At 47.3% G+C, this 25000-nt stretch overlaps 7 protein-coding genes across 13 annotated transcripts in view; 6 read left to right on the plus strand and 1 right to left on the minus strand.

The window, feature by feature from the left end:
• Nucleotides 1-789: 789 nt before the first annotated feature.
• LOC125955000 (juvenile hormone esterase-like) lies at nucleotides 790-2826 on the plus strand. The gene is made up of 4 exons (XM_049685796.1): nucleotides 790-1049; nucleotides 1120-2160; nucleotides 2227-2513; nucleotides 2585-2826. Exons 1-4 carry the CDS (start codon nucleotides 819-821, stop codon nucleotides 2748-2750), a joined length of 1725 nt encoding a protein of 574 aa, XP_049541753.1. The 5' UTR covers nucleotides 790-818; the 3' UTR covers nucleotides 2751-2826.
• A 785-nt stretch (nucleotides 2827-3611) lies between these two features.
• On the plus strand, nucleotides 3612-5493 carry LOC125955610 (putative inactive carboxylesterase 4). Its single transcript, XM_049686750.1, has 4 exons — nucleotides 3612-3839; nucleotides 3913-4455; nucleotides 5035-5332; nucleotides 5438-5493. Exons 1-4 carry the CDS (start codon nucleotides 3612-3614, stop codon nucleotides 5491-5493), a joined length of 1125 nt encoding a protein of 374 aa, XP_049542707.1.
• Nucleotides 5494-6459: 966 nt separating this feature from the next.
• On the plus strand, nucleotides 6460-11214 carry LOC125955611 (juvenile hormone esterase-like). The gene is made up of 4 exons (XM_049686751.1): nucleotides 6460-6466; nucleotides 6548-6681; nucleotides 6753-7383; nucleotides 11108-11214. The coding sequence occupies exons 1-4, from the start codon at nucleotides 6460-6462 to the stop codon at nucleotides 11212-11214; spliced, it is 879 nt and encodes a 292-aa protein (XP_049542708.1).
• Nucleotides 11215-11555: 341 nt separating this feature from the next.
• LOC125954999 (juvenile hormone esterase-like) lies at nucleotides 11556-15028 on the plus strand. 3 transcript variants are annotated; one of them, XM_049685794.1, is made up of 7 exons: nucleotides 11556-11649; nucleotides 11775-12273; nucleotides 12552-12701; nucleotides 13191-13745; nucleotides 13825-14172; nucleotides 14257-14552; nucleotides 14625-15028. In XM_049685794.1, the coding sequence occupies exons 2-7, from the start codon at nucleotides 11989-11991 to the stop codon at nucleotides 14791-14793; spliced, it is 1803 nt and encodes a 600-aa protein (XP_049541751.1). In that variant the 5' UTR covers nucleotides 11556-11649; nucleotides 11775-11988; the 3' UTR covers nucleotides 14794-15028. The 3 variants fall into 3 exon arrangements, with proteins under 3 accessions (XP_049541751.1, XP_049541750.1, XP_049541752.1); XM_049685795.1 differs by having other exon boundaries at nucleotides 11558-11684; XM_049685793.1 differs by having other exon boundaries at nucleotides 11557-12273.
• LOC125955028 (elongation factor 1-alpha) overlaps nucleotides 14448-25000 on the plus strand; it is a 214988-nt gene continuing 204435 nt past the window's right edge. Inside the window, exon 1 of the mRNA XM_049685843.1 lies at nucleotides 14448-14459. The gene's annotated coding sequence lies outside the window, so the exon portion shown is untranslated. The remainder of the gene's footprint in view (nucleotides 14460-25000) is intronic.
• Nucleotides 15738-16836, plus strand: LOC125955612 (juvenile hormone esterase-like). Its single transcript, XM_049686752.1, has one exon. It carries the CDS (start codon nucleotides 15738-15740, stop codon nucleotides 16527-16529), a length of 792 nt encoding a protein of 263 aa, XP_049542709.1. The 3' UTR covers nucleotides 16530-16836.
• The window catches only part of LOC125954962 (midasin-like), a 10757-nt gene continuing 3193 nt past the window's right edge, over nucleotides 17437-25000 (minus strand). For 2 of the 5 annotated variants that reach the window (XM_049685693.1, XM_049685697.1), the window contains 11 exons: nucleotides 24878-25000; nucleotides 24558-24736; nucleotides 24184-24387; nucleotides 23800-24058; nucleotides 23369-23446; nucleotides 22465-22683; nucleotides 21212-22396; nucleotides 20590-20666; nucleotides 19282-19634; nucleotides 18475-19197; nucleotides 17437-18400 (listed from right to left, as the gene is read on the minus strand). The exon at nucleotides 24878-25000 is cut by the window's right edge and continues 54 nt beyond it. In XM_049685693.1, the coding sequence (XP_049541650.1) occupies nucleotides 18250-18400; nucleotides 18475-19197; nucleotides 19282-19634; nucleotides 20590-20666; nucleotides 21212-22396; nucleotides 22465-22683; nucleotides 23369-23446; nucleotides 23800-24058; nucleotides 24184-24387; nucleotides 24558-24736; nucleotides 24878-25000 (3551 nt within the window). In that variant the 3' untranslated portion in view covers nucleotides 17437-18249. The remainder of the gene's footprint in view (nucleotides 18401-18474; nucleotides 19198-19281; nucleotides 19635-20589; nucleotides 20667-21211; nucleotides 22397-22464; nucleotides 22684-23368; nucleotides 23447-23799; nucleotides 24059-24183; nucleotides 24388-24557; nucleotides 24737-24877) is intronic. The other 3 variants (XM_049685694.1, XM_049685696.1, XM_049685695.1) reach the window with 3 other exon arrangements.

Raw genomic sequence — 25000 nt, forward strand, 5'->3', positions numbered from 1 at the left:
TTGCCTAAAGGTTACAACTTGTCTACCTTCCTAAGCTACCTTCTTTAACTAACAGTGGAGAATAAAAAAGAAAAAAAATTACTGAACATTTTGCTCAACTTCTTTGTAACTTAAAGCATGAACAGCTACATTTTTGTGCTGTAAATGTACCATGTCTTCTCGAGCATATTACGGTTGTGCGAATCAAGTGAAGCTAATTTGTATTCATTCGCATTCGGGAATGGCCGCAATAAAGGGAAATATTTCACGGAACGCGTGTCGGGCGCCCTCTGTCTGCCAGGGCACCAAACTGACCAGGGTAGATGCTGGTTAACTGTTTTGTGCTACTCTTAAAACCAACTTGTTATTTTTTGAAACGCTGTTCTCAACAAAAAATGCACAACTTTTATTCTAAACCATGATAAACAGTTCCATCATTCCGTATCGCACAGTTACAGTAACAGGGTGATAACAAGATCTGTTAATAGAGCACGGTGTCATAACACTTTGCATTTCATGACTATTAATGACTTCGCCGCTCACATTACAGTCGCGGAAGCGCGACAACGGTTGCAACCGCAGATAGTATTGATTTCTGTTAAGTTACCAATGCTGGACGAACTTTACAATACAATTAACAGTTTTAGCATTAACGGGCAATTATCATACCGCCGGGGGGGCCCGAGCAGTAACTGGTACAGTTGATCGATCGATTTACACAACAAGACAGGTTATCACCAGCCTCGCAGCTGGTATTGGTGCCCTTGTGCATCCAGATTATGGCCCAGAGTTCGCCAGCATCAGTCCAGCTCGCTCTCGTCATTCGGCTTCCGGCAGTGATGTGGTTCAGAAGTGTGTTTAATATGGGTTTAGGGACTGCTGCCCTTCTAGCAGCCCTTTGCTGTGGCCTGGCTATGCCAAGGGTCTCCGGACAACAGCGCCATCCCCGTGTGTGCACCGATGATGGATGTCTGCAGGGGATCTCCATGACGGATGTGAAAAACGCTCGTTTCGAAGCGTTCCTGGGTGTTCCATTCGCCAAACCGCCCGTTGGAGAGCTGCGCTTCAAGGTTAGAGGTGAAAGTGCCACAAGAGAGTGTTTAAACGATTCTAAATCATGTGTTTAACCCGATCCGCCAGAATCCATTGCCTGCGGAGCCAATGATCGGCGATTACAATGCCACGGAAAGCGGTCCAGCCTGTTTGCAACGATCCGAACTGGATCCGGATCATTCCATTATCGGTAGCGAGGACTGTCTCTATCTGAACGTCTATCGACCGAAACGCGACAGCACGGAATTGCTTCCGGTCATGGTGTATATACACGGTGGTGGTTACTTCTATGGTTCCGCCGATCCGGCGATTTACGGTCCGGAGCGGATACTGGCAACGCAACAGGTGCTACTCGTCACGATCCAGTATCGGCTCGGTGTGTTTGGTTTTCTTTCAACCGGTGACGCAGTTGTACCCGGCAATGCTGGGATGCACGATCAGGTCTTGGCGTTGAAGTGGGTTCAGCGTCATATCCGTTCGTACGGTGGGGACCCGCAGCTTATCACTATCTTTGGAGAAAGTGCGGGTGGAGCCTCGGTGCAGTTTCACATGATCAGTCCCCTTAGCCGATCGTTGTTCCACAAAGCGATCATCATGAGTGGCAGTGCGCTTGCCGCATGGTCGCTACCGATAGACGACCCGTTGGCACTGGCACGACGGCAGGCTAAGCTGGTGGGGGTGTCCGAAGCGGATGAGCTATCCACGACCGAGCTGGCGGACGTGTTGCGATACATTGATGGCAAGGTGCTAGCAGCCAGTGCGCCTCATTTACGATCCTGGTTCGAGCACCCGATCGTGCTTTATCGGCCCGTCATCGAACACAAGTCGGTACCGGAGGCAGAACGCTTTCTACCGGACGATCCACGGAGGCTCTGGACCGAAGGTTATCTGGTGGATGTTCCGCTGCTGATTGGAACCGTTCCTGAAGATGGTGCCGTGGTCAGTTTGCCCATTCTGCACAACGAAACAGTGCTGCAAGAGCTAAACGAAAATTTTGTCAAACTCTTTCCAACATTACTGGCACTTAATGGTACTCCCGATGTTGTAAATCAAATTAAGAAACGTTACTTCACAGGCTCCTCACCGACACAGTTGTTCACTAAGGAAAATTCGCAACAACTCACCAAGGTATGTTGAAAAGCATCAGGGAAACAAAGAATATCTTGCGTAATCGATCGACTATCTCTGTTCTAGTTGCTTACGGATGCTTTTCTCAAGTATCCAGTCTACTTGACACAGCTGGAGTACATCAACGCGACCAGCCGCGAGCAGACAACTCAATACTCGTTCGAGTTCGTTGGGCGTCATTCGTTCTCGTCGCTGTACAGTCAGTCCAACGAGAGCCACGGAGTCGTGCATCAGGATGAGCTAATCTACCTCTTCCGAATGCCTGAGCTGTTCAGTGACTTTCCCGATGACTCCGCCGAGGCCAAAATGTCCAGCTTGTGGACGGAATTTATAGTTTCCTTCGCTTCAAAGAGGTTGTAGACGAATTGTTTGATTGTGCTCGAGATAGCGTCACTATAAAAGTCTCACTTATTTTCAATTTCAGTCAACCAATCGAACGTGTAGAAAAGGTTACCTTTAAAAATGCCGTACCACCTTCAGACGACACTTTTGTCCTAATCTCCCGTGATAGTGGTCTTGATACAGAGATGTTGGATGTGATTGCGTTCTGGGATAAGATCTACAATTCCTCTTATATCGCTTATCACTGACGACTGTCTCTAGCACAATCTTCCGAATGCTTTATCAATAAAGGACACATAATTTACGACATCACAAAATGATGATTACGTAAGAGTGTTGAATTCATTTAATCAATTTCCGCCAGACATGTGGCCTCAATTTTCCTGGCTTCATGGAACGATTTCTTTCGAAAACCACACAACACCCACTTCAATCACCTCGCATCTCAAGTAAGCATCTTTCCGGATACGATACGACAGGATGCAAATCATGAAATCGATTATTCATCAGTACGGCCGGAAAAGGATCCAGAGAAGATACTGCAACACATTTCGTTGCACGTGCAACAGGCAGACAAACGCCGAGCGATGTGGGTCAGTAGGGTGACGATCGCGTGTTGCAGCGAAAGTGCGATAATCTATGCAAATTAGTTGCGAAAGATACTGCCACCCGGTGAGTGTCATTCACCGGTTTATTGATTTCGTCTATTTTAAACTCTCTTTCTCAACAGAATGGGAAGGAGTATACTGTCTGTTCATTCTCTTTCCGTCACACTGAGCTAATTCGATTCAGCTCAACGGTATTCAATTCTAGACGAGAACTGGTTTTGTTCGTTGAAAAGTACGAGTAGGTTTTCTTGGAGGATCAGCAAAAATTCGCCAATCGAGAACCGGTTTTCCCCGTTATGTAAGATTGGCTAATGGGAATCCTCGTTCTATGGTATCACATATGTTAAAGTAAAAAAAATGTTATCCTTTTGCGTTCGATTCGTATAAAAGAACAGCCCTCTAGAAGATGAAGCTTAGTAGCAAAGTTATACTTCCATCGTAGACACTTAACTAAGGATTCTATCAAACATCTTAGTGCCTGTTGTGTGATCGATCTCAACTATGAGAATTCCAAAGCCTAACTTTCTGCATTCGGTGCCATTGTCAGTATGTGTGCTGTTCTTGTGTTTCTGCTCCACTCGAGCCCAATCATCAGCAGTAGAGCCACTCGTTTGCATCAGTGATGGTTGTATAAGAGGAACAACCAGGATAGATCACGGAAATCGAACATACTCAGCCTATCTCGGAATTCCCTATGCGAAACCTCCAGTCCGTGAGCTACGATTTGCGGTATGATTTCGGTACGAACTGTAACTGAACAGACACCAGTGTTTCATGAACATCATGTTTTTCTATCCTCTAGAATCCTGTGCCCAACGATCTGTGGGATGGAATTTATGATGCCTCAAAAGAAAAGGATATCTGCGCTCAGAAAATTGTAACTTTGATTTTGGGCTCGGAAGATTGCCTCTATCTGAACGTGTTTGTACCCGAATATAATACATTTGATAATGGCGGACTGTTGCCAGTTATGTTGTACATCCATGGAGGATCATTCAGCCGGGGTGCAGCTTTTATCGCCACACGTGATCCAGTGCGACTGATGACCACCAGGAGAGTGATTGTCGTTACTATTCAGTACAGGTTGGGTGCATTAGGATTCCTTTCCACAGGAGACCTCTCGGCTCCCGGCAACTTTGGCATGAAAGATCAGGTTCTGGCGATGCGATGGGTCCAAAGGAACATTCGTGCCTTCCGTGGGGACCCGCAGCTTATCACTATCTTTGGAGAAAGCGCCGGCGGAGCTAGTGTACAGTACCACATGATCAGCCGCATGAGCCGTGGTCTGTTCCAGCGCGCTATATCCATGAGCGGAAGTGCGTTGTCGCTTTGGGGCGTTCCCGCGGTTAATCCTCTTGAAACGGCTCGAGCACAAGCGAAAGCAGTCGGTATTACGGATGCCGATACTATCTCTACCGCTGAGTTGATCAGTAAGCTACGAACGGTGTCAGCTCTATTGCTGGTTAATGCAACTGATGAGATAAAAGAAGCAACAGACATTTCGTTCACCCTGTATCGTCCCACTATTGAACCTCGAGAAGCGATTGATTCGTTCCTCGTGGAAGACCCAAGAGATATCTGGAGTCGTGGCGATTACAAGGGTGTCCCCTGGCTGACAGGTGCCCTTCCTACTGATGGATCCATCGCTGTTCAGACCGCTTTTAGAAGAAATCTTACAGATACAATCAACAACCAATTTATACCGCTCCTGCCTCTGATTCTAAGAAACAAAATCACAACACGCCCAATGATCCGAGCGTTGCGGCAACGGTTTTACCAAAATGTTACCGCGGGACAGTGGATTTCTGAAGATCTTTACCAGCAAATCACTCAAGTAAGTGTGCCTCTAGCATAATGGGAAAACTGTGTTACAGATGATATCATACTAATCCTAATATGATTGAATTTTCCTCTCACCGATTAGATGATTTCGGAGTCATGGTTCCTTTATCCGATGGTTGGCAGCATAAAACAGCATCTAGCGAACCGGAAACCGCAACCCACCAGTGTCTATTCGTTCGAGTTTAAAGGATGTCAATCCCACTCGGCACGGAATACTAACACCACTACAGATTACGGCTTAACGCATGAGGATGAAATGATATACATTTTCCGGGCACCATTGTTCTTCCCGAATGATTTCCCGGTTGGCTCACCCGAGGCGGAAATGTCCCGACAGTGGATCAAGTATCTCATCGATTTCGCCGCGACCAGAAGTGCTGGTAAGGTTGGCTCCTGTATAGAACAAAGCTGTTCGGTGGTTCGCTTCAGAAATTCCAACAGCAGAACCGTTAAACCAGTGCTGAGAACATTTACATCCGGATTAGATGAGGAAATGTTCAAGTTTTGGAGCGATTATTACAAGACTGGAGGATCGTACTAAGCTCACAAAAATCATTTGAATCTACAAATGCTTGTAGTATTATCCTAGTGGATTTAGTCATATGTGAAACATGCTTGCTTCGTACTTATAGAGCAACAATAATAAATATGAAATGGAAAAAAGACGCAATTAGTTTAGCCAATAATAGCCGCATGACACTTAAAGGCAAATAGGAATTAAAAAAATTGGATACTAAGTGCGCGTCTGTCGTTACTTTGAAGCTGTGACATTATATTGGAACCAATAGAAATACTGGCTAAAAGTCATTTTACATCCAAATTCTAAACAAAAACCTGTTTCACCGGTTGAAGATTATGGTTTTCTTGGAGGATGACAAAAAAAATGGCATTCGAGATCACCGATCCGGTTTTCACCGTTATGTAAAATAATCCTGGGATCTATGTTCTCAAGCTGAGACCGTTACACTCACAATAATGAAAGAATAAGATGGTCTACGATCACAATTTAAAATAACCTAATGCAGATGAGAACAGTACAATTACAACGTTTCTAAATAAAGAGTCAAGTATTAAAATCGGCATGGAAACAATAATGGAAGCTTCCACTGTTTAGCTCACAGACCATTCACCATCAACCAAATAACTAGCTTCGCTCGTTTTGAAAATATCAGCAGCAACGGGGTCTTCATTATTCAATATTTTGGCAAAACGGAACCGGTTTTGGCAGTACCTCCTATTAGACCACAGATAGAATATGTGGAATATCAACTCTACCAGCCTAAACTTGTTTTGCTCTAGAGAAAGCTGTGAATTTTCTTTCGTGAGATTTGCTCCAAAACGAAACCGATTGTGATGCTATGGGCTAGCATTCGTATAAAAGGACCATCTTGTAGATATTGGGGTTCAGTTGCAAAGTTAAACTTCTTTCGTAAACATTCTTGTGAAAGTGTGATTCTCAAAAATTTGAGAAGGTGACTGTGCTGTGTGATCGACCACAACTACGGGGATGGCAGGTTTTCGTGTTCTGGATGTAGTTTCAGTGTCAGTATGGCTCCTATTTTTGTGTTGTTGCTCCACTCGGGCCCAATCATCAGCAGTACAGCCACTCGTTTGCATCAGTGATGGTTGCATGAAAGGAACAACAAGGATGGATAACGAGAATAGAACATACTCAGCCTATCTCGGAATTCCCTATGCGAAGCCTCCAGTCCGTGAGCTTCGCTTTGCGGTATGATTTCATCAAACTGCAGCTAAGCAGACACCAGTGTTTCATGAACATCATGTTTTCCCAACCTCCAGAATCCTGTCCCCAACGACCCGTGGAATGGAACGTACGATGCAACAAGCGCAAAAATATTCTGCCCTCAGCAAATTCTCCAAGCATTATATTATGGCTTAGAAGATTGCCTCTATCTGAACGTGTTTGTACCCGAATATAATACATTTGATAATGCTGGTCTCCTGCCTGTGATGCTGTACATCCATGGAGGAGCATTTAGCCGGGGTGCAGCAAATGAATTTACGCGTGATCCGGTGCGACTGATGACCACCCAGAGAGTGATTGTCGTTACTATTCAGTACAGGTTGGGTGCATTAGGATTCCTTTCCACAGGAGACCTCTCGGCTCCCGGTAACTTTGGCATGAAAGATCAGGTTCTAGCGATGCGATGGGTCCAAAGGAACATTCGTGCCTTCCGTGGGGACCCGCAGCTTATCACTATCTTTGGAGAAAGCGCCGGCGGAGCTAGTGTACAGTACCACATGATCAGCCCCATGAGCCGTGGTCTGTTCCAGCGCGCTATCACCATGAGCGGAAGTGCGTTTTCGCTTTGGGGCGTTCCCGCGGTCAATCCTCTTGAAACGGCTCGAGCACAAGCGAAAGCAGTCGGTATTACGGATGCCGATACTATCTCTACCGCTGAGCTGATCAGTAAACTACGAACTGTGAATATTTGGACGCTACTGCAAACAGCTGGTAATTTAACTGGTCCAGTAGACCTTTCGTTCACCCTGTATCGTCCCACTATTGAACCTCGAGAAGCGACTGATCCGTTCCTCGTGGAAGACCCAAGAGATATCTGGAGTCGTGGCGATTACAAGGGTGTCCCCTGGCTGACAGGTGCCCTTCCTACTGATGGATCCATCGCTGTTCAGACCGCTTTTAGAAGAAATCTTACAGATACAATCAACAACCAATTTATACCGCTCCTGCCTCTGATTCTAAGTAACAAAATCACAACACGCCCAATGATCCGAGCGTTGCGGCAACGGTTTTACCAAAATGTTACCGCTGGACAGTGGATTTCTGAAGATCTTTACCAGCAAATCACTCAAGTAAGTGTGCCTCTAGTATAATGGGAAAACTGTGTTACAGATGATATCACACTAATCATAATATGATTGAATTTTCCTCTCACCGATTAGATGATTTCGGAGTCATGGTTCCTTTATCCGATGGTTGGCAGCATAAAACAGCATCTAGCGAACCGGAAACCGCAACCCACCAGTGTCTATTCGTTTGAGTTTAAAGGACGTCAATCATATTCAGTCGAAAACACTCAAACTATGAAGGACTACGGCTTAACGCATGAGGATGAAATGATATACATTTTCCGAGCACCATTGACCTTCCCGAATGATTTCCCGGTTGACTCACCCGAGGCGGAAATGTCCCGACAGTGGATCAAGCATCTCATCGATTTCGCCGCGACCAGAAGTGCTGGTAAGGTTGGCTCCTGTATAGAACAGAGCTGTTCGGTGGTTCGCTTCAGAAATTCCAACAGCCGAACCGGCAACCCCGTGCTGAGAACAATTACATCCGGATTAGATGAGGAAATGTTCAAGTTTTGGAGCGATTATTACAAGACTGGAGGATCGTATTAGACTAGAAGGCGCGCACTCAAAAACCCATTATTAGCTTGTCATTCACTGACTGCTGATCACAAGCTATTTATAAATCAACATTGATGGGTGTTAGTAAATATACTAGCAAGATTTTCAAATATACGTGGCTGAATGCAAATAAAAACAAGTAAACAATAAATATTCTAAGCTAGTGGCAATCTGGACTTTCTAATTAAACGATGAATGCAATACTAGTGAAAAATAAAAGGGTAAAAAATCAAAGCAGTAATTAGCTAATCATCAAGTACTGATAACCGAACTCTGGAGATGATTTTTACTGACTATCACAACACCGACTCTTATTTTTAACCGGACACCGCTGTAAAAACTGCAAATACCAATCAGAAGTTGATAACGCTCAACTTTGACCGATGAAAGTGAATGGAGTCACTTCTTCCCTACTTCTTATAATAAAACCGATCGGCTCTATGTACCGATTCTATCAGGGGCTATCAACGAACACGTGATGGCAAACACAATTTTATGACACCGCCGCACGCTGAACGATTAAGCCAGCAAAAGAATGAGGTTACGTACCGGGTGCCTGAGAAGGGTCGCAAATCAAAGAAATTGAATGACACTGCAGTGCCGCTTCTGCTTCGCCGTTCGTTCGACTGGTACTCCACACATTTTTGGCACTTTTGCTTTTACCCGCCATTCTGACCAGGAACGGGGGATGGTAGTGATGGCATCAATGAAGATGCACTTTTGCACCCTTCCCAAAAAAATGTGGGTCAGTTATTTCGATGAATTATACAAAGCGTATGCAAAGAATGGAGCGAAGGAGCGCAAAACGAGTCACTTGAGACTGTCTGGCACGAATTATTCTGTTTCCTCGCCTCCCTCCCTCGCATGTTGGAGTGAACAATGGCGGTGCTTCTTCTTGCCCGGCATGACACCACGATCGTTGAGTAATGTTGGAAGACGAAATTTGGCAAAAATGAGAACGCACGTGTCAAGTAGTGTGAGGAGCAATAATATAAACGAGTGATGCAGCGAAAAAAAGGACCATTAATTGAACGTTTACTAGCGTAGAAGTTCTAAGTAACCTGTCAAACTGGTTTGACACATGCGAGGAGCGTACCGGCGCATTTGTCGTGTGCGCATGCCAAACCAAAGCTGCTAGTGCGGTGCGAAAGGATCAATTAGTAGGCGACTCAATTCGCTCAATTTCTTACACGCGCGCGCGTGCTCCCTCGTACGTAGGAAGATTAATCTCCAGGAATGTAACTGGAGCATATGCACAAACTTTTCTGTTTTGCAAAAAACATATCTCACCGCAAACAGCGGCACATATGCACGTTATATCTCTCACAGGAAAAGAGAGAGATACCCGCGGTAGTTGAGGCAGCGAAGGGGCATTTGTAAGTGAAATCGTCGTCCTCACCACGAGCAATGCATCGTGTGCTGCGTCGCCTGTCGAGGCGTAGCCGCGCATCGGCTTGATGCATTTGCAGAACGCAACACGAGGAGCGTTCCCGTATAAAAGATCCCTCTGCCGAGGACGAACGCTACAGTATGCAACGGGGCGTGATACTGGATGTCTTGTTGGACGTGCTGACGGCTGAGGGCGCATCCCAGTAAACGACATTCAGGCATCCTGTGGGGATCTTCTCGTTGTACGATCGTATTGAAAGTGAAAGTGTACGCGACCATTCATTCTCCGGTATACACCGTAAGTAGTACTGCCTTCACTAGTAATATCGAGGGAATGGGTAAAATTGGTTGAATCAATTTTCAATTCAAAATCATTTCTTGTTTGCACTCGTTGGACATTTGTTCTAAGCGAGAAAGATACAAAGCAAATATTATGCAGATAATTGTTAATTTCATCCATGGAATTAAAATTCATTGAACATTAAGCTTCAAGTGGATCGTTGAACTTGTGGTAGTGTTTTCTCAATTCCCTTCATACGGAACACACGTTCTTTCAACACTTTCAGAACGATTTGTGCTGCAAGAAGGCCTTGAATGACCTACAACCTAGCAGAATTGTTTTTAACCGAGCCCATAGAATTTACTCAGCTGAAACTCTTGCCAGCAAAGCTGATCCGCCGCTACCCGGAGATACACCTGATACAAGAGAGCACAAGCCGGATCGGTTCCTAACGTCAACGTGCGATTGTTACCACAATATGACACATATTCCAGACGATTTGTGGCAGTCAGAGATAACTAAATTAAATACTCACCACTATATCCACACTTTGTTTCGGATGCTGCAGACCTTGGCACTACTTATGGGCAGCAATTCGAATAGCGAAGCATTTTTGACGGTAACGGAAAGATGACGAAGTCGTTGAAGTTTAGCTGCTAGAAGCTGCTGCTGAAACGAACTGTTCTCGATGCGCGCACTTTTACAATGGTTGCTTTGCACGGCAACCTTATGTTGCCAGACACATTAAGCAACTGCTCCTTTGGTGATTCGTTGAACAATCGAGCTGAAGGAATGCAGAATCAAAGGCAGAACAGAGCATAAGGCGATTGTCGACTAGGGATTAGTCAAAGTTATGTTTCTAGTCATTTACCAATCTGCTCAACGCATCCAATGTTGTCAACTAATCGAAGACGGTTATCAGGGAGCTAACTTCCTCTGGTTCAGTGACGCCTGCCGATGATTCGGCAGACTCTAAATCAATCGGCAACCCCTTATTTGGAATTCGCCACCCTGCACACCCGCTACACGTGCGCCCCAAAAGCCAGTAGCACGAGCCACTTTCTTCGACGCCTTCGACCTTATCGGACAATAGCCACCAGTCAGCTGCCGATATCAGCGTGCCGGTGCCGATGGTTGCTGGTGATCGATAATAAGACACCGAATGCTACCGAAAATCGAATCGTGAACAAGAGCAGCTAGTGGGAGAGAGAAACAGAGCGGGAGTAACACGTGGGGCCGATTGGTGGCACGCGTACGTACGGGCATCCGACGCCGACGGATGTGGGCCATCGGAGAGACGCGTTCGCGATAAGCGAAGTTCGAACGGTACTGCACGCGTGCGCCCCTCTCTGCCGGGGAGCAGCTCACTCCGAAAGCGTCTTTCGCGCTCTCCGCGAACGCTTCCTTTTGGTCTGCGAGGCGCCGCCGCAGGTGGGAGTGCGCTAATCGGCCGCTCAGCTTGTGCGGTGCGACTTCATCTCGCACGCGGTCTTATCCGCGAGCGATCGCGATGAGGCGCCTCAGTCCACATCGCGCCGTAAGATCGAGCGGATCACCGACGACGATGACGAAGTTGCAGGTCGCGTAGCATCGAGGAGCGTGCCTGTTATCAGTAATGAGGCCGTGAAATCGAAAGTAACATCGTCGATAACGCGCGCGCGCGTGTGTCTGTGGGTGTGCAATTTGTTTGTTTATCTTTTCGCCTAATTATCGTTACCGTGTGTTTGTTTTATTCTTTGTTCGTTGCCCCCGCTGTATAGGAACAGTGACTATCGAGTGACAAAAACACAAACTGCTGCTACAAGCTGCTACCGCCGAGTGCTGGTTGTGTGGTGGTGGTAGAACCGAACCGAGAAGCTCATATAACCTGCGTGCTCGGAAGTGGACGCGTACAGTCACCGTACGGGAACCGACACGGAACTTACTGGCTGCTAGTGGTTGGTGTCCTCACGACGTGAAACGACGTTGCTAAAAATGTCCCACCTCATAATGATTTGGTGTTTGGTGGTGCTGTTTGCGGTCACACTACGTGCCGTCAACGGACACCAGAGTTTACTGCTGAGGGCGACCACACCGTCGCAACCCAACACCTCCTGCAACGCCAAGGAACAGTGGTCGAGCCAACAACCGCCCAGGGTGTGCATACAGGACGGGTGTATCCTGGGCACGTTCATGAGTGGCATGAAACCGGTGGAATCGTTCGAAGCCTTCCTCGGCATACCGTTTGCGGCGCCACCGATCGGTGAACTCCGGTTTGCGGTAAGTACTAGTTCGCGCGGGTCACTCCCACGCCGGCCACGATCATTTTAATGTCTAAAGCCATTTAATATCGATTAAACGATGGGCTGTTCCCAAGCGCAACACCCTGTCTAGGAGGAACAGCATTTGATTCAATGCAAATTATGGGTTCTAGCTTTCTTCCTTCCACTGATTAGCGTGTGGCGCTATCGTCACAATCACTAGTCACGAGTCATCGATCGCTGATTAGTATCTTTTGCATTGTATCTCTCTCTCTCTCTCTCGCTCGCTCACAACAGAACCCCATGGTGAACCGGCCGTGGAAGGACGTGATGGACTACAATGCCTCGCACGAGAAGCCAATGTGTCTCCAGCGGAATGATCTGCTCCCGGGCTCACCGGTCTCGGGGAGCGAAGATTGTTTGTACCTCAACGTGTACCGGCCGAAGGTGAGTGAGTACAGGTGGCCGTAGCTTGGGGGGTGGGGGGAGTAGGGCGGGGGCACGCGCCACGAAACCCCGTTACCCATATCACAAGCACCATCATTAAAGCGTGGGAATCATTAACGACACACACACGCACACACACCCACACGGGTGGACGAGCTTTCTACTGGCAATAGACCTTTGACGCAGCGGTGGTAATCGACGGGGTGATCGAAGGCATAAGAACGCGACGCACGCGTTGCTGAGCTAATCAGAAACACGAACCCCCTTCGGGTACAGAAGAGCCGGAAGAGCGGCTTCCACACACAGGGAGCATCGACTCCGGTTTTGGAAAATCCAGTTTGTGGGCTCATCAGTTTGTGGTTGCGGCGGCTCGTAAAGAAGCTGACACGATCAGAAACACGTGTCGTCTAGACTCGTTGGCGCCACACTGGCCACTTTCGTCCGTCTGTCTCTCTTTACATGCTGTGCCCTTTACTTTACCCGTTACAGGTATGCAATGACTCGCAGCAGATCACGTCATTGCCCGTCATGGTATACATCCATGGCGGAGGTTTCTTCTCCGGCACGGCCAGCCCTTTGGTGGTGGGCCCCGAGTATCTGATGGACACGAAGCGCATCATTCTCGTCACGATCCAGTATCGGCTCGGTGTGCTCGGTTTTCTGTCCACCGGTGATTCGGCCGCACCGGGTAACGTCGGTCTGAAAGATCAAACACTAGCGCTTCGATGGGTCCGGCAGAACATTCGCCGTTTCGGGGGCGATCCCAACTTAGTGACGATCTTTGGTCAGAGCGCTGGCGCTACCTCCGTGCACATGCACATGATCAGTCCGCTAAGTCGCAATCTGTTCCAGCGGGCCATCACCATGAGCGGTAACTCGCTGGTACCGTGGAACATTCCTACCAAAGATCCTCTGGCGTTGGCCCGGGCGACTGCCGCCGTAGTGAACATCGAAAAGCCCGATCAACTGTCCAGCAAAGCGTTGGTAGCGAAGCTTCGCAAGGTTCCCGGTGAGCAGCTGGTCGAAAACAACAAACTACTTAAGGTAAGGCAGTGTGTGCCGTGGTTGACTGTTCGAGTGGGGAAGATGCTGAATGAAGGTGTACTGTTCCATTACTCCATAGAGCTGGTCCATTGATCCATTGACGCTCTACCGGCCAGTGGTTGAACCGAAGGATGCTCCAGGGGCCTTCCTGGTGGAGGACCCGAAGGTCAGCTGGCAGAATGGTAACTACCAGCAGGTGCCCTGGCTGGTAGGCTACGTACCGAACGAGGGAGCCGTACGGGCATTGGCGATCTTCAAGAACGAACAGCTGTTCCGTGAGCTGCAGAGCAACTTTAGTACCATCTTGCCGATTCTGCTCGAGCGTCCTCCATCCAAGTTGCTGCTTGAGAAGGTTCGAGCACGCTTCTTCAATGACTCGAACGATTCCGTACCTATCCGTAGCGATCACCTGCAGGCATTCACAGATGTAAGTGTACATGGCGGGGTCGGTGCCATCGGTTTTTGCACGCTGGCTAATGAACCAAAACGATCTCTGGGTGATCGCAAATAGCTCTACACTGAGGCAGCCTTCCTGTACCCGACCCAGCTGGGTGTGAAGCAGTTCACCACGCAGACCAATACGAACGTCACACCGGTCAGTGTGTATCGCTTCGCATACAAGGGTCGTTATTCGTACTCGAGTCTCTTCTCTGGGGGTGATACCGGGGATTACGGTGTAGTTCATTGTGACGATCTGAACTATCTCTTCCGATCGCCCGCCATCTTTCCTGATTTCCCACCCGATGCGCCGGAACTCAAGATGGTTGATCTTTTCGTTAACTTCTTCATCGATTTCGCCGTCAATGGGTAAGCGACGAACGCCACTAAGCACGGAAGCCGTTCTTAATCGATCTTCCTCCTCTCCTCGATTCCTTTTAGAAAAGCGAAAGCCCTCACGCCACATCGGGAGTGTAAAACGGGCAACCAGGTGTACCAATCGATGGACTGTGATGTGCAAGAGTTTCGCCGTGACGGTGATGAGGTGCTGGTGAGGGCGAAAAATGAACGCGACGAGGATATGTTTGCGTTCTGGAAGGACGTCTACTGAGAAGACATTAAAAGGCATTTTCAATGTGGCTGCGGTGCGGCCATCTAAACACCAAAGTGAGATACTTAACAGACGAGTGACACAAAGGAGGCAGGGCAAATTGTAAAATACACTCCAGCGTAATAGTAGGCACTTCGTTCTTGTTCGTACAAATCAAATCAGTCGAAAACAAAGTAGGTTAGGTTAGCTTGTTTCCGGGCATCAAATGGATAGAATGAATGTAATAAAAAAGGGTAGCACATAATGGATAAAGCCCGGCAGAAAATGTGCATTAATATGACAAGAGATGACAGTGAAAGATAAGCCCCAAGTGGTCGCCTGACCGGCTCTGACGTTACTAAGTCTAATGGAGAAGTCTCCGTTTCTTATGCGCTACCTGATTTCATGCAGCTTCTGAATTGAAAAAATTAACGGATAGGTGTCTTAACAGATCGCGATCGTTAAATGGCTGGACGAGCGCGGGCTGCGAAAAAACCAAACCAGTTTTCGAAGGTGCGATCCAGTCGGTGGGTTTACGAGCGAGAATGATAAACTGCGAAATGGGTCGTGATGCGAAGCGAAAAACCATTCGTCGACTTTGGCCAACCGAGCATTTATCATGATACTCGAGAACGGCCGCCGTCCGCGCGGGGTCCTTATATTGGAAGGAATGTAAAGCATCAGCTTATGCTTGTCCGACGCCATTTAGTATGCTCAATCAGGACCGCTCATCTCGCGTTCGCTACTTGGATTTCTGTGTCACGGGAGAAAGTTTGCAATCCGATCTCTTTCTGGAGTTTTGTACGTATAAAAGAACTCACTAGACGCTACTGGCGATTAGTGTTAAAGTTTGTGCCATGCTTACCGGTGTAATCGTGTTTTCTGTTACTCTTCTGTCCGTTGCAACGGACGGTGCAAATGTACCGCGCGTTTGCATTACAGACGGTTGCATGCGAGGATCGTGGATGAAAAGTTTAACCAGTAAGCTATTTGAGGCATACATTGGTATCCCATTCGCGAAGCCACCGATCGGAAAGCTCCGGTTTGCGGACCCCGTACCAAATGAGCCGTGGAAGAATGAACTGGACGCGACTGGCCGATTGCCGAAGCCACCGTGCATGCAGCAGAATCTGTTTATTCCTGAACGTGGCATCGAGGGAAGTGAAGACTGTCTCTATCTGAACGTGTATCGTCCGCGACCAATCGTTAATGGGACCTCGGAACCACTATCAACATTGGTGTACATACATGGTGGAGGGTTTTTGGCAGGCTACATCTCACCGTTGATCGTAGGACCGGAGAAACTGATCGATCAGGGCATTATAGTCGTCGTGATCCCATACCGATTGGGTCCATTTGGATTTCTATCAACTGGAGATGCTGCTGCCAGTGGAAACTTTGGATTAAAAGACCAGCGATTGGCGCTCCGATGGGTCAACAAGCATATCCGCGAGTTCGGAGGGGATCCACAAAGTGTGACCATCATGGGCCACAGCGCCGGAGGAGCAAGTGTGCAGCTGCACTTGATGCATATTGGCAACGAAGGACTCTTCCAGCGAGCGATTAGCCTCAGTGGTAGCGCATTAGCTCCGTTTAGTACACCATTAGACGACCCACTGAAGTTGGCTTACCAGCAGGCAGCACTGGTGGGCATCACCGAACCATCCAGCATGTCAACAACAGATCTGGTTGAGAAACTTCGGTTAGTTGATGCAGATTTATTCGTTAGCAGCTTGGCGGCTTTTTCGGTAGGTTAAAACTTCCATTCATCCTAAACCCAGTGTTTCTTTGACATTACCTATTCCTTATAGAATGGTTCTCGCTATCCAACAATTGTTTATGGGCCAGTAGTGGAGTCCTCGGCCGTTAACGATGCCTTTCTAACGGACACTCCGCTGAAGCTTTGGACACAAGGATCATACCTGTCGGTACCTTGGTTGACAGGCATTGTACCAAACGATGGATTCATTTTCAGTGCACCAATCCTCAAAAACACTGATTGTTCGCCGGAAATAATCCCCCAACAGCAACAGCTGCTTTTGCAAGTGCTGAAAGGAGCTAAGAACCCACGATCTGCGCAGCTTCTACCTGAACGGTTTTTCGACAAACAGCATAGGAAAGTTAATCAGTGTATTACGCAGGAGAACATTGACACCATAACTAAGGTAGGCAACGATGGTGCCCTGGAATGTGAGGTAACATGCTAACGTTCTTACGAATCATCTTTATCAGATTTTCAATGAGGCATCATTCGTGTACCCTTTGACGCGTAGCGTCCAGTTGCGAAAAAGTGACAACACTTCGCTATCCTCCGTCTTTCTCTACAAATTCAACTACAAGGGAAGCTTGTCGTATTCGTCGGTATTTTATCCGGAAGGTGACGACACGCGAGACTACGGGATTGTACATTGCGATGAGCTTATATACATCTTCCGTGCGCCGTTGCTGTTTCCGGACTTCCGCCGTAATTCGCCGGATGCAAAGGTATCAGAACGGTTCACGAAATTCTTGATTGAATTCGCAAAGAAAGGGTAAGTCCGGGATGCGCGTATGCCAAGGACAAGTGTGTAGAGTATGTGATCATTTTTAGATATGTTAAGGAAGTGAAGTCCAACGAGGCAATCACAATCAATGATCAACAGACCTCCAAACTACTGGAAGCAGTGGAGTTTGCCAACTCGAACAATACGAATGAGATCCTCGCGGAGCGCAACATTGATCTCCTAGACCAGCAAATGGTGGACTTTTGGGCGGATTTCTATAACTTATGAACGCACAACATAAATGCAAAGCAATTAAATCAATAAACGGTCAACTAAATAGTACACATCGAAGTTGCCCTTAGGAAACCATAGTAGTTAAAAGATACGAAAACGAACTTTTTTGTTTAAAAACGATTTCTTCATTCACGCATACTATGATATTGAACCAACTCACGAACCCTCTGCTGGTGGGCCTGTCATTCCAAATTCTGTCTTCCAATCGGTTGCTGAAGATTCAATGATTGCGCTACGCCATCTTTCTCCTACGCTCCATTTTCAGTCAATTGTTCTGTACTCTTCGATCTTCCTCTTTCTCTAAGTGATATGTCATCTCTTTTGTCTTGTTTCGTCCGTGTGTCTTTTCAAACTTTTTACATCTAACTAACAACGCTTGGCGATGCTTTGCAAACACGAAGCAAACACCCAGTAGCCTCTGGCGGAACGTCTCCCTACTACTCCTACGCCTACTTTGGTAGAAACACATGTGATTCGAGAGATATTGAGATTTACATTTGATATGAGTCTATAAACTACTACACGAGGCTGCTTTCGTGGCTTCAAGAAGAGCGCACTTCGGCACTAGGTAAGCAACACAAGACATGTTTTAGTGATAAGCGTAACCTAACCTAACTATTTAAAACTCTCTCCCTCACACGCACGTTTGGTAGCTAACTAACTTGTAAAATGCATTTGCGTTACACGCACCACAAGAACCCTAAATCGGTGATAATGTTCTTCGTTGGCTTTCCGTCAGCTCCGGATGCCAGAAGTCAACGATCAACACTAACCTGGTGGCCGTTCCATTGTGCCACACCTCATGCTCGAAACTATCGTCGAAGATTAACCACTTGCCATTCTCCCAGGATCTGAAAATAAAACATCAGCGAACGTCAACTTCCATATCCGAAGAGAGATAGAGCGACGCCAATCGAGTACTGACCGTGTTTCCTCGGCAACGCGTATGTAAGTACCGCTGGGAACGTTCAGGCCCAGATGAGCCCGTATCCGGCAGTTCGTCGGGCCACAGTGCGGCCACACGTGCGTACCCGGATGCATAACGCTAAACTTCACCTGACCCCGCTTACAGGTACGTGCGGCCGGAAAGTGTTGCTCCACTAACCGACACGTCAGTGGTGCACGCGCACAGTTTCGCTCGACACGGGCACCCCGGGCAAACAGTTCCAGCTGCTTCCAGTCGCCCCGATCGCGCAGATTCTCCGTCTCGTTCACAAACACTCCCGCGCTGTTGAGCAGCTTCAGGCCCTCATCCCGTATCAGTGTCCACTGGGAACGGATACTCTCCAGTTCGCCTGCATACGTCGTTTGCTGTTCCGTCCAAAAGGGGCGGGACCTCAATCCGTCTACATTGTACAGCGAGCGTTGGTAGAGCGAAAGGAACAGCTTGCGTTGTACACCGCGCCGATAGATATCGTGAGCTTCGGCGGTGCGTCCCAAGCGTTGCAGTGCATCGCCGAGGTGGAAGTAGAAGCGGCCATCCTGCGTTCCCTCGTGGCCTGTGTCGATACCTTCACGCAGATACTGTGCCGCCAGTTCCATGTTCTGGTCGTGCGTTTTCAGCACGAAGCCATAATGTACTAGCGCAAAGCCATCTTCGATCCAGCGCAGTAACGTCTCATGCAGCACAGCTTTCGCGTCGGCTAGGCTACACAAAACAAAGAAGGCAGGGAGATGATCACCACCGCACTCTCTAGCTACAAATGCGCCTCTCACTCGATCGCATACGTACCGATTCATGTACAGATAGGTGACGGCTAGCTGATTGCGGAAGTGCGGTTCATCATTAAACCGTCGGATAAGCGTCTGGTGCACCTCGATTGCATTCGCGTGCTGACCCTGGAAGCGCATCCGATCGATGCACCTTTCGCCAATCGATCGCAACGTTGCATCGTCCACCGACAGTTCTAGTACGACGATTAGCTTCCGGTAGACAGCGATTGCCTCAATTAACAACGCATTGCTGCGGCGCTGTTCAGCCAACGCATCTAGTGCCCGTGCACGGCCTACTAGCGCTGGTATCGAGTTTGGCTTCTTCCGGGACAGCACTCCATCGAACGTCTTGAGCGCATCCTGAGCCTTGCCCTTCATCGATCGCGGTTCGGTTGAGGTTCAGAAGGAAGGCATGCGTGCGTGCGTACGTCCGTCGATGGGTGTACAGTGGATGTATGTGGTGCGGTAGATTAAGCCCATTCCGGGTTTTTTAGTAGCAGCCACACACACAGCAGTGTTACAGGGAGATACGCGTACACACATATAAGTAAAAAAAACACACACAAACACACAAAACACTTGATCAGCATCGCAACACGCGGTTGTTAGGCGTTTAGTGGGTTTAAATGCGCGGCAATATGGTTGGAAAAGAAGCAAAATGTTGAACCAAACATTCAGAAATAAAGGAAAACATATGATCAAACACACGAAGAATGATAGATCCTTTCGTTACGATTCCTTGCCATCATTTGATGTAGATCCGTATCGGGTGGGTGACCAATGGGGAATCCGAATATGATGATAAGAAATGGCACGAATCTGTCTCTAGCATTCTTCAAGTACGGGAGACTCAAAAACTCATCACAGATCAGAGCACAAACTCGTCAATTCGAGGATCTAATACGTGACCAGATCAGTTGGGAAAGGTAATAAGAAAATAAATAATTCAAATCAAAATTAGAAAAACAAAAGCATTAAACATTCGTCTGTCAGTACCGTGTGTCTTGTCGTCATGTTGGTAAGTCTTCGTCGGTTGTACATCAGAAGGAGGATCTTGCTTTCCAATCGAACGGTCGTACTCATACTACCCTGCCCTTACATGGGCGGATTACAACCTGTTTTCTTTTCTAAAGCTATTAGGGGTTAAGTTTGGAAGCTACTTTTAAAGGGGATGGAAGGAAATGGATGAGGCTGTGATGGTGTGTATGATCCTATTCGAACCCGAACTCCTAAGAATGATGGTACAAACGTTAGAACAATAAGCCAAGTAAGATGCTGCTCGGCCGAGCAAGTGAAATCCAATCGGGACCACCACCTAGTCACCTACCTCGTCCAACTGCTGTTGTGCACGTCTTAGCTCTTCCTGATAGGACCGATCAGCTTCCTCAGCCCGTGTTGGGATTTCTATTTCGTCACAAGATGCGGCAGAAAGAAATGAAAAGTAACGCATTAGTCAACCAAATCCACTGAAGCAGAGGTCGCGGGCGATTAAACCGGCTTCTAGAAAGGTAGGTTGTTCGAGGGAAAACGGGAGAGGTTATCAGCTATCGTCTATTTCATTTCTGGAGCTTTAGATACAGAGGATTGTGGTGGTGGTGGTGGTGGTGGTGGTGGTGGTGGTGGTGGTGGTGATGGTAGTGCTTCAGCTATCTAATATCTCCACGGAGACACTACAGAATCACAGAATCATTATGGGAACATGATTGGCGGGTGATTGGCAATGAGAACTCCCAGTCGATCCAGCATGGATGGGGCGAATGCAACTAAACTCTACCGAATGCTGCTGCTGGTGCCGGAGACAACGAGTGTGCAGCGCCATGCCAAGATGAGGTGATGAGAATGATGATGATGACAAGAAAACACGCGATCATTAACCAAAACCCGGCACGAGCGAGCGAGAGATTGAGCGAACGAATGAGCGAAGCTCCCTTTCTAATAGGCATAAATACTTGTCCACCCTGCTGCGGTAGCGTCATCTTCATCGGCTTCCTCCTGATCTGCGGTACTCGAGCTAGCGACTGGCTGCGCAGCGCTCGAAGATGCTGCCGGCGAGGGTAGCTTGCCGTACTTTTCCTCCAATCGCCGCATTAAGTCGGAATCATCCACATCTGATTCCTCATCTTCGCCACCACCCGGTGGAATGTTGTCGTCTGTCAATGGTTCCTCCTCTTCGTCCGAGCCGTACTGGTTCAACAGAACCGAATCGATATCGTCCTGATCGTACACGTGCTCTTCATCTTCATACTCTATGCCGTACTCATCATCATACTCTGCACCGTACTCTTCCGGTTCGAATTCTTCCTCACTCGCATCCGGTACGAATAGATTCTCTTTGCTTCCATTGTCTAGCTGCGTTGGTTCAATGGCACCAAACGGTTCGATTTCTTCCAACATTTCGGGTTCCTCTGGCTCGGGAAGCCGGAATTCGACGTGTTTCTCCCGTGGTTGCACGGCCGCTACGGTGGGCTGCTGTTGAACGAACATAACATCCTGTCGCCCCGGTGCCGTGGTAGGCGGTGAAGATGGTGGTAGTATCGGGGAGGTAAATTTATCGAATTGATGATCGAGTTCTGTCGGTGGTGGTGGTGGTGGTGGTGATGGGATTTCCGAAAGCAGGGCCGTAAGCACGCTCCGTGCGTTCTCACCCTTCGCACTTACATTTTCTCTCGTTTCCGCTGATGCCGTTCCCGGCTGCAAACCTTCCTCCTCCTGGTCCGGTATCACGATCGGATCCTTGTGCAGACCGTAGATCAACTTATTGACCGCTCCCTTAGGAGGCTTCTTACGTGCCAGTAGTGAGTCTTTCTGTAGCTTTTTCATACTGACTGCTGACTGAGGTTCGCTTTCTAATTGCTGTCGTTGCTGCTGCTGCTGCTGCTGTTGCATTTGCTGTTCCCTCATTTCTGCCACTTCCGGTGACGCACGGTACATGGAGCTAAAGTCTTCAAACGTAATAGGCACGAAAGCACCGATCTCTTTCTCCTGAGCTATTAGCTTCTGCTCGCTCTCTTCTTCATCTTCTGGGTTGATTTCTTCCAGTTCCTCTTCCGCTTCCTCTTCCAGCTCTTCCAGTTCGTATTCGTACTCATCGCCGGAGTATCGTTCGCCTTCGTCGTCATCTTCGAACAGAATCACTGCATAACACGTCAGTACAAATGGTTATTAATGTTGGATTTCTCGAGCACCATTTGCGTTAACCTACCATTGTCTTCGATCACTTCGTTGCCATCGGACGAGTGCTGTTGAGGTGCGGGACCGGCATAATCGAAATCATCTAGAATGGATCTAGACTGAGCGGTAGAAGGCGGGCTTTCGACGGGTTGTGTTTGCTGCTGCGAAGGAGGGACAGTCCTTTGCACAGACGTTTCCGAATCCACTGCTCTTCCCTTAGCATCAACCGTGCTAGTGGGAGCTGGTGGCTCTTAGATGTGCCCAAAAATATGACGCATTAAATATTGTAGTTTGTCAATTCTTTCGCACTACGGCATGCGAATGTTCATGCTTTCAAACATATAACATACTGAAACACTTAGATAACCATCAATAGCCTGGCGAAGCTATACACTACGGTGTTGCTCCTGTGTGCTTAATGTGCGCCGAGTGCTGAGGACATTTAACTAATTATCATTCGTTTTGAATTAGAGCAGCAAGCACACACACACACACGCACGAGATGAATATGTGAACAGGTGAATCAAGGATATCGAACTCGAAAGTGCAAATTATTGACGCACAGGAGAATAGTATAAACAATCGATTCACTCGATCGATTCGTGGAGAATATTTACGACAAAATGTAATTCTCACATAAAGCAGCTAATATGAGAATTATCGCGAGGCATGTGTTAGCGCGCAATCCACATGCACAGACACACATGGCAGTGACGAAAGTCAACGAAAGAGAAAACAGAAGCTACGCAAGTAATACATGAAATCATAACAGAAATACGAAATGTAAATAAAACACAGTTAAACAAATAGGCATTTTGTTCACAGTGAGGCAAACTACAGAAACATTCAGAACGGAAATCAAAAATGGAAAACAAAAGAAAAATGCGAAGAAAGACAAAGTACACGTAAGAAAAGAACAAGGGTTTACAACTCACTCGTGGGGACACGTGGACTTGTTAACAGAAGATGCGCAGCACCGAGCAGTGCGACACCGACAAACACTTTAACCGTCACTGAAAGTGTAGCCCAACGAGGGAAGGGAGTTGTACTTAGTTGGATTTTACAATATGTTCGCAAGGCGAAAGAGCGCCCTTTGGATCGAGCTTCTGCTTATGCGTCTATCTGCAGTGTTATTTGCTTCTGGTCTCTGGCGGCTTCCGACAAGCTAATAAGTTGCACTTTCTGCTCGAATCTGTCAGCTTTAGTCAGCGGACTGGCACACGAAGGAGGCAGAGGAATGAAATGCCATGAGAGTCCCCGGGGAGGGGTTTGGATGATATAATTTTGTGATTCTGTAACATCCTACTCCTTCGGACCGGTTTCTATTTCTCAATTTCATCTTCGTTCTTCGAATGGTGTTACTTACGCGATGTTTCCTCTTCGGGTTCGATGGCAGCCTTCCGCGCTTCCTCAGCCGCTACCCGAAGCTCCTGTTCTTGGCGCAGCTTCGCCAAATAATCTTCCTCTCCACCATCATTATCAACGAAAACATCGAAATCGGCTTTACCATCGTCATCGTCATCGTCGTCGACATCGTCATTATCGTTATCTCCAGCAGATTGTTGAGATCCAACTTTGATCGCTTCAATTTCATCATCATCGCCATCAAAGTCGTCATCATCGTCCTTAAATTACGATTTTAAGATAAATTCCAATAAGAATGATTAACAATCAATTGATAACAAAACGATACCAAATTAAAATATGTTATTACAACACACACGAACACAGCGATTAGTTGTCTTTTTACCTTTCCAACGGTCTGGCCTGGTTCATGCTGTGTCTCTTCTTCGACCTTGGGCAACTCAAGCGACTCGGCTAGCTTGTTATAGTTGCGTACTAACTCATCCATTTGTTCTTTCAAAACATCGCCAGTTACCGGTACCTCAGCGACGGATGGTTCCGTGGTAGACTGATGTTCCGTTGAGCTTACTTTTGGTGATGTATCAGAGGACTGCAAGGATTGATTAGTGGTACCATTCAAAGCGTTAGGTGGCATCAGCGCAAAAGCAAATTAAAGAAAGAAATTGAAGAATAATAAAAAAAAACATCATGCTCAAATTAATACTACTAAATAAAATCAATCAGTTGGAAAATAAAACGAGGAGATAGTTGTGCACTTACATCCTCCTCAAACGGAGTATTATCCTGATCATCTTCCGGTGAAGTACGTACATCACTTCCCTTGGCAGCTTCAACTTCATCTTCATCATCATCAGCATCATCAGCATCGTCATCATCGTCATCATTGTCGACGGCATTATCTTTTTTATTTTCCTGACGATTGTTTGTTACGATCTTGTCTAACAATAGAAGTAGATAAGGCGTTATTATTTTCCAGTAACGGAAAAATCCGTATCTTTAGCCGAGAGTGTTTATGAATAAGCACGATTAGAGCATCAATTATATGAACTGTTGTTTGCATGATATCGCTGCTTACTAACCCTCATCATCTTCCTCATCATCGTCATCCTTTTCATCATCAAAAGAGTTTTCTGCTTCAACAGTATTCGGTTCATTATCCTCATCATCATCGTTTTCTTCATTACCATCATCATCATCCTCAT

Source organism: Anopheles darlingi, chromosome 3 (assembly GCF_943734745.1).
Source record: "Anopheles darlingi chromosome 3, idAnoDarlMG_H_01, whole genome shotgun sequence".
In the NCBI taxonomy this organism is placed as follows: domain Eukaryota; kingdom Metazoa; phylum Arthropoda; class Insecta; order Diptera; family Culicidae; genus Anopheles; species Anopheles darlingi.

What these genes read in the sequence shown, in the direction of transcription:
- LOC125955610 (XM_049686750.1), top strand. Translation starts at nt 3,612, where the DNA reads ATGAGAATTCCAAAGCCTAACTTTCTGCATTCGGTGCCATTGTCAGTA. An exon ending in TCCGTGAGCTACGATTTGCG is followed by an intron (nt 3,840 to 3,912) that starts GTATGATTTCGG and finishes TCTATCCTCTAG; the next exon opens with AATCCTGTGCCCAACGATCT. An exon ending in CGCTTTGGGGCGTTCCCGCG is followed by an intron (nt 4,456 to 5,034) that starts GTTAATCCTCTT and finishes CTCACCGATTAG; the next exon opens with ATGATTTCGGAGTCATGGTT.
- LOC125954999 (XM_049685794.1), top strand. Translation starts at nt 11,989, where the DNA reads ATGTCCCACCTCATAATGATTTGGTGTTTGGTGGTGCTGTTTGCGGTC. An exon ending in TCGGTGAACTCCGGTTTGCG is followed by an intron (nt 12,274 to 12,551) that starts GTAAGTACTAGT and finishes CGCTCACAACAG; the next exon opens with AACCCCATGGTGAACCGGCC. An exon ending in AAAACAACAAACTACTTAAG is followed by an intron (nt 13,746 to 13,824) that starts GTAAGGCAGTGT and finishes ATTACTCCATAG; the next exon opens with AGCTGGTCCATTGATCCATT.
- LOC125955611 (XM_049686751.1), top strand. An exon ending in TCCGTGAGCTTCGCTTTGCG is followed by an intron (nt 6,682 to 6,752) that starts GTATGATTTCAT and finishes CCCAACCTCCAG; the next exon opens with AATCCTGTCCCCAACGACCC. An exon ending in CTCTACCGCTGAGCTGATCA is followed by an intron (nt 7,384 to 11,107) that starts GTAAACTACGAA and finishes ATCGGACAATAG; the next exon opens with CCACCAGTCAGCTGCCGATA.
- LOC125955000 (XM_049685796.1), top strand. Translation starts at nt 819, where the DNA reads ATGTGGTTCAGAAGTGTGTTTAATATGGGTTTAGGGACTGCTGCCCTT. An exon ending in TTGGAGAGCTGCGCTTCAAG is followed by an intron (nt 1,050 to 1,119) that starts GTTAGAGGTGAA and finishes CCGATCCGCCAG; the next exon opens with AATCCATTGCCTGCGGAGCC. An exon ending in ATTCGCAACAACTCACCAAG is followed by an intron (nt 2,161 to 2,226) that starts GTATGTTGAAAA and finishes TCTCTGTTCTAG; the next exon opens with TTGCTTACGGATGCTTTTCT.
- LOC125955612 (XM_049686752.1), top strand. Translation starts at nt 15,738, where the DNA reads ATGAAAAGTTTAACCAGTAAGCTATTTGAGGCATACATTGGTATCCCA.